General features: G+C 42.6%; 1 protein-coding gene across 1 annotated transcript; it reads right to left on the reverse strand.

Moving 5' to 3' along the window:
- Positions 1–280: 280 nt before the first annotated feature.
- Positions 281–700, reverse strand: LOC107952279 (uncharacterized). The gene is made up of 2 exons (XM_016887543.1): positions 632–700; positions 281–514 (listed from the first exon to the last, which is right to left on the reverse strand). The coding sequence occupies exons 1-2, from the start codon at positions 698–700 to the stop codon at positions 281–283; spliced, it is 303 nt and encodes a 100-aa protein (XP_016743032.1).
- Positions 701–5,423: the final 4,723 nt, after the last annotated feature.

A 5,423-nucleotide genomic window follows, 5' to 3' on the forward strand; every position in this document is an offset into this window, starting at 1 on the left:
TAGACATTTTATTAACATGCTTGACCAACATTTATTTAAAAAACCTATAGATTAAAGATAGGGTTTATCCAAGTAGAAACAAAATTTAGTACAAGCCAAGGCTTAAACTCAAGACCTCCCCAACACTTCTCCGGACACTCAACCACTGAAGCAGGCATGAATTTAGGCACACAACACACACAAAATAATTACTTAAATTTTGAGGCGTTACAACTCTACCCCTTAAGAGAAAATTTCGGCCTCGAAATTTACCTGATTAGAATAGATAAGGGTATTGCTGTCACATCGCCTCCTCAAGTTCCCACGTGGCTTCCTCAGAACTGTGATTACACCAAAGCAGCTTAACCAGGAGAATAGACTTCCTCCTCATAACCTTCACTTCACGGTCTAAAATTTGAATTGGCTCATCCTCAAAAGTCAGGTCCGGCCTAACCTCAATCTCCTCAATCGAGACTACGTGCACAGGATCAGAATAATATCGCCTCAGCATAGAGACGTAGAACACATTATGAATCTGGTCCAACTCTAGAGGTAACTCAAATTGATAGGCAACCGGTCCCACACACTTCAATATACAGTAAGGCCCAATGAACCTAGGGCTTAACTTGCCCTTCCAACCAAACCTCAGTACCTTCTTCCATTGCGAGACCTTCAGAAACACTAAGTCTCCCACAAAATACTCAATCTCCTTACGCTTCATTTCTGCCTATGACTTTTGTCTGTCTGACGCTGCCTTCAGTCGATCCTAAATTAGTTTAACCTTACTCTCAGTATTAGAAATCAATTTAGGACCCAGAACTTGCCGCTCACCTAACTCGGTCCAACACGAAGGAGTACGACACCTACGACCATATAATGCCTCGTAAGGTGCCATATAGATGCTAGACCAGTAGCTATTGTTGTACACAAACTCTGCCAATGGTAAGTAATCCTCCCAACTGCCCCGGAAGTCAATCACACAACTCCTTAACATATCCTCTAGTATCTGAATCACCCTCTCCGACTGACCGTCTGTCTGAGGGTGGAAAGCAGTACTGAAGTACAACCTTGTACCCAATGCCTCAATTAAAAACTTTCAAAACCAAGACGTGAAGCGAGGATCTCTATCAAATATTATAGAAACTGGTACCCTATGCAGTCGTACTATCTCAGACATATACAGCCTAACCAGTTTCTGCAGCGAGTAATCAGTACGAACAGGTATGAAGTGGGTGGATTTCGTCAATAGATCAATGATGACCTATACTGAATCCTTCTTAGTAGGCGTTAAGGGCAACCCACTAACAAAGTCCATAGTCATTCTCTCCCACTTCCACAACAGAATCTTAACTGGCTTAAGCAACCCTGAAGGTAACTGGTGTTCAGCCTTAACCTGCTGACAAGTAAGGCATTTACTTACAAGGTCGGTAATCTCACGTTTAAGACCTGGCCACCAATATAACTCACAAAGGTCTCGGTACATCTTATTCCTGCCAGGATGTATAGTATAGGGACTACTATGCGCCTCTTGCAGTATAGACTGCCTCATATCAGTATCCTTCGGTAAGTAAACTCTCCCAAGGAAACAAAGTACCCCTTCGCTATTCAGTTCAAAATCTGATGTTTCCCCACTCTCTATCTGTCAAAAACGAGGGCCCAATGACTCATCCTCCCGCTGTTTACCCTTAATTTTTCAGTCTACATCGATTTAACCTGAAGTTCGGTCAAAAAACTATCATTATCGAACAAGCTAAGATGAGCAAACATCGCCCTTAGATCAGTCACAGCCCTATGGATCAGTGCGTCGGCTACCATATTAGCCTTACAGGATGGTACTCAATCGAACAGTTGTAATCTTTAAGCAACTCAATCCATCACTGCTGCCTAAGGTTTAGCTCCTTCTGAGTAAGGAGATACTTGAAGCTCTTTTGATCTGTGTAAATGACACACTTCTCACCATATAAGCAATGCCTCCAAATTTTCAATGTAAATACTACCATGGCTAACTCCAAGTCATGTGTCTGATAGTTCGCCTCATGCATCTTAAGCTGACGAGACGCATAAGCCACAACCTTACCCTCTTGCATAAACACACATCCTGAACCAATATATGATGCATCGCTATAGACAGTAAACTCTTTCCTAAACTCCGACTGAATCAAGATAGGGGCCTCAGTCAGAACCCTCTTAAGCTTCTCAAAACTTTCTTGTTGCTTATCAGTCTAGTTAAACGGTACCCCTTTACGTAACAACTTAGTCAGAGGTGCAGCAAACAATGAATACCCCTCCACAAAACGTCTATAATACCCTGCTAGACCCAGAAAGCTCCGAATTTCAGATACCGACTTAGGCTGCTTCCAATCCAGAACAGCTTCAATTTTTCGAGGATCAACCCTAATGCCCTCAGTAGACACCACATGGCCCAGAAATGTTACCTCTCGTAACCAAAATTCACACTTGCTGAACTTTGCATACAATTACTTCTCTCTCAAAATCTGCAGAACCACACAGAGATATTCATCATGCTCAATCTCAGTCTTCGAATACACCAGGATATCATTAATAAACACTACCATGAACCGGTCCAAATAGGGTTGGAACAAGAAGTTCATCAGATCCATAAAAGCTGCTGGTACATTCGTCAGCCCAAACGACATCACTAGAAACTCGTAATGCCATAACGAGTCCTAAACGTCGTTTTATGCACATCAGTCTCTTTGACTCTCAGTTGATGGTATCCAGATCGAAGATCTACCTTAGGGAAAACCGAAGCTCCTTAGAACTAGTCGAATAGATCGTTAATCCTTGGTAAAGGGTACTTATTCTTAATAGTCAATTTGTACAGTCACTGGTAGTCGATCCACATATGCATGGTTTCATCATTCTTTTTCACAAACAAGACCGGTGCTCCTCATGGTGACACACTAGGGTGGATGAACCCTCGATCCAGTAACTCTTGAATCTGAGCTTTAAGCTCTTCAAGCTCCTTCGGTGCCATTCTATAAGGGGCGATAGACACCGGAGTTGTACCAGGAAGAAGATCAATCCCAAACTCAACTTCACCGTTTGGAGGCAACCTAGGTAGCTCATCGGGAAAGACAACTAGAAAGTCCCTAACTGTTCTGATATCTTTAACAGATAAAACCTCAGCACCTGAAGAACTGATCTAAGCTAGATACGCCTCACTACCCTTACGAACCAACTTCTTAGCTTTAAGTGCAGAAGTCACATTTGCTAGATAATTCCGACGCTCCCTAATCACAACCACCTCATCACCCTTTTCAGTTTTCAGTACCACTCACTTTGCAATACAGTCCAAATTCACCTGATGCTTAACCAGCCAGTCCATGCCTAATATTAAGTCGAATTCTCCAAAAGAAAGTTCCATTAAATCTGCGAAAAAGATCACTCATTGAACCTCCAAGGGTACATCCTTAAATAGTTTATTCACTCTCACTGACTGCCCTAATGGATTCAACATAGTAACCTCACTCGTAGTGTTTTCAACCATCACACCCAAAGTCTCAGATACAGTACATGCTACATAAGAGTGCGTAGACCCAACATCAATCAAAACAGTATAAGGTACATTATGGATAAAGAACATACCCATAATAACATCTGAGGCGTCTCCATCCTCTCGGTGACGTACAATATAAACCAGTGCTAGCTGACTCGCCTCGATATGACCAGTACATCTTCTCGGTACTCCACGACAACGACCTATACCATTTCTACCTCTGGCCTGACCCCGGCCCCTCGATGGATATTGGACACCTCTCGATGGCTAAACAGCACCCATACCCGCAGCTTGCATCTGATCGGGCCTCCGTGGACAATTTCTCATACGATGTTCCAAATATCTGCACCTCAAACATGCCTCTATCCATTTCCAACACTCGCCCTAATGGCGTCTCCCACAATCAACACAAGGCTGCCACCTAAAAGCAGTAACAGGGGGCCCAACTCTGACTGGCCCATCAACTCTGGCCTTTTTCTTAGGCCTCACAACTGAACTTGAGGGCTCTCAAACCCTCTTGTTCCTACCCCTGTCCTTCTCACGATTCTGGCGCTCAGCGCGCTTCACATCCTCAGCGATCTTCGTCTTTTCTACTAACACAGCAAAATCTCGCTCTCTCTGTGAAGCTATCAAAACTCCTAGATCGTCTCTGAGGCCATCCTCAAAATGAACACAGTGCTCATATTCAGTTGCCACCATCCCACGTGCATAGCGGCTAAGTCACAAAAACTCAAACTCATATTCCGCTACCGATTTATCCCCTTGAGTCAAATTCAGAAACTCTCTCCTCCAGGCATCCACATAACTAATGCCTACGTATTTCCCTTGAAATACAATTTTGAGAATTTCCCAAGTCAATCGGTCAGGCTGAGTACCCTCCTTAACTGTAAGCCACCATTGATAGGCTTCATCTCGTAGCAACTATACCGCACCTTTTAATTTTTGCTCTAGGGTGCAGTAAAGGTCATGCATGATCCACTCTGCGGCCTCAATCCAATATTCAACCACATTAGGGACAACTCCAATGATACCCATAAAGATCTCAGCCCCATTAAACCTGACTCGTTCTGTCACCGACCCATGGCCCACAGTACCAGTATTAGGCCTAGCGACCCTTTCCAAAATTTGGAACATAGCTTGGGACAGCTACTCGATCGTGTGACCCAGTTTCAGTTATAGGTGAAGTCGGTGCCTTTCTAGCTTCATTGTTACGCATGTGACCCAATACCGACAACCCAGCCCGAGCACCTCCACAGCCTTCACCGCGGCCACTTGTACCCCTTCCACGAGTACCTCTAGTGCTCATTATCGTATTACGCTTTTATGCATCAGTCTAATAGTTCTAGTGTTTGTTAACAGATATTTTATGAAAAACAGTATCTATAATTCAGTGTTTTCTTGTGTTCGCATATCGCAGTTACACTATAGTCTCAGTTTACCCTAAACAGCGTATTTCAGTACAGTCTTCTACCTATAGTAGTCTTGGTATTTCAATTTAAACAAGTTGTAGTTTTAGAGAACTTACAGGGTTGGTGCCGGAGACTCGGTGTACCATACATTCAATAAAACACTTCTGAATATTTTTAAATCATCTAAAACAGTTCTTTTTAGAGTTTTAAGTTTTAAAGAAAACCCAAATCCACAGTCGAGTTTTACAACCTGGCTTTGATACCACTAAATGTAACACCCCAAACCTAGCCTAGGCGTTATGGCCGAATCTGCGATGTCATACTGAAGTGAATTTCGAAAAACGTAGTTTCGTTGAAAAAAATCCATTGTTTATATTAAAAAAAACCTCGTTGTGATCTTTATGAAAGTCTATTGATAAACTGTAAATTATACATATTTTTACCCCATGTTTAATGCATTTTATGGATGATTTCTCATTAGAATTGATGAATTCGATGCTCCTAATGCTTTAATT

Source organism: Gossypium hirsutum, chromosome A02 (assembly GCF_007990345.1).
Source record: "Gossypium hirsutum isolate 1008001.06 chromosome A02, Gossypium_hirsutum_v2.1, whole genome shotgun sequence".
Lineage (NCBI taxonomy): Eukaryota > Viridiplantae > Streptophyta > Magnoliopsida > Malvales > Malvaceae > Gossypium > Gossypium hirsutum.

What these genes read in the sequence shown, in the direction of transcription:
- LOC107952279 (XM_016887543.1), bottom strand. Translation starts at nt 700, where the DNA reads ATGAAGCGTAAGGAGATTGAGTATTTTGTGGGAGACTTAGTGTTTCTG. An exon ending in AGGTCTCGCAATGGAAGAAG is followed by an intron (nt 515 to 631) that starts GTACTGAGGTTT and finishes GAGTTGGACCAG; the next exon opens with ATTCATAATGTGTTCTACGT.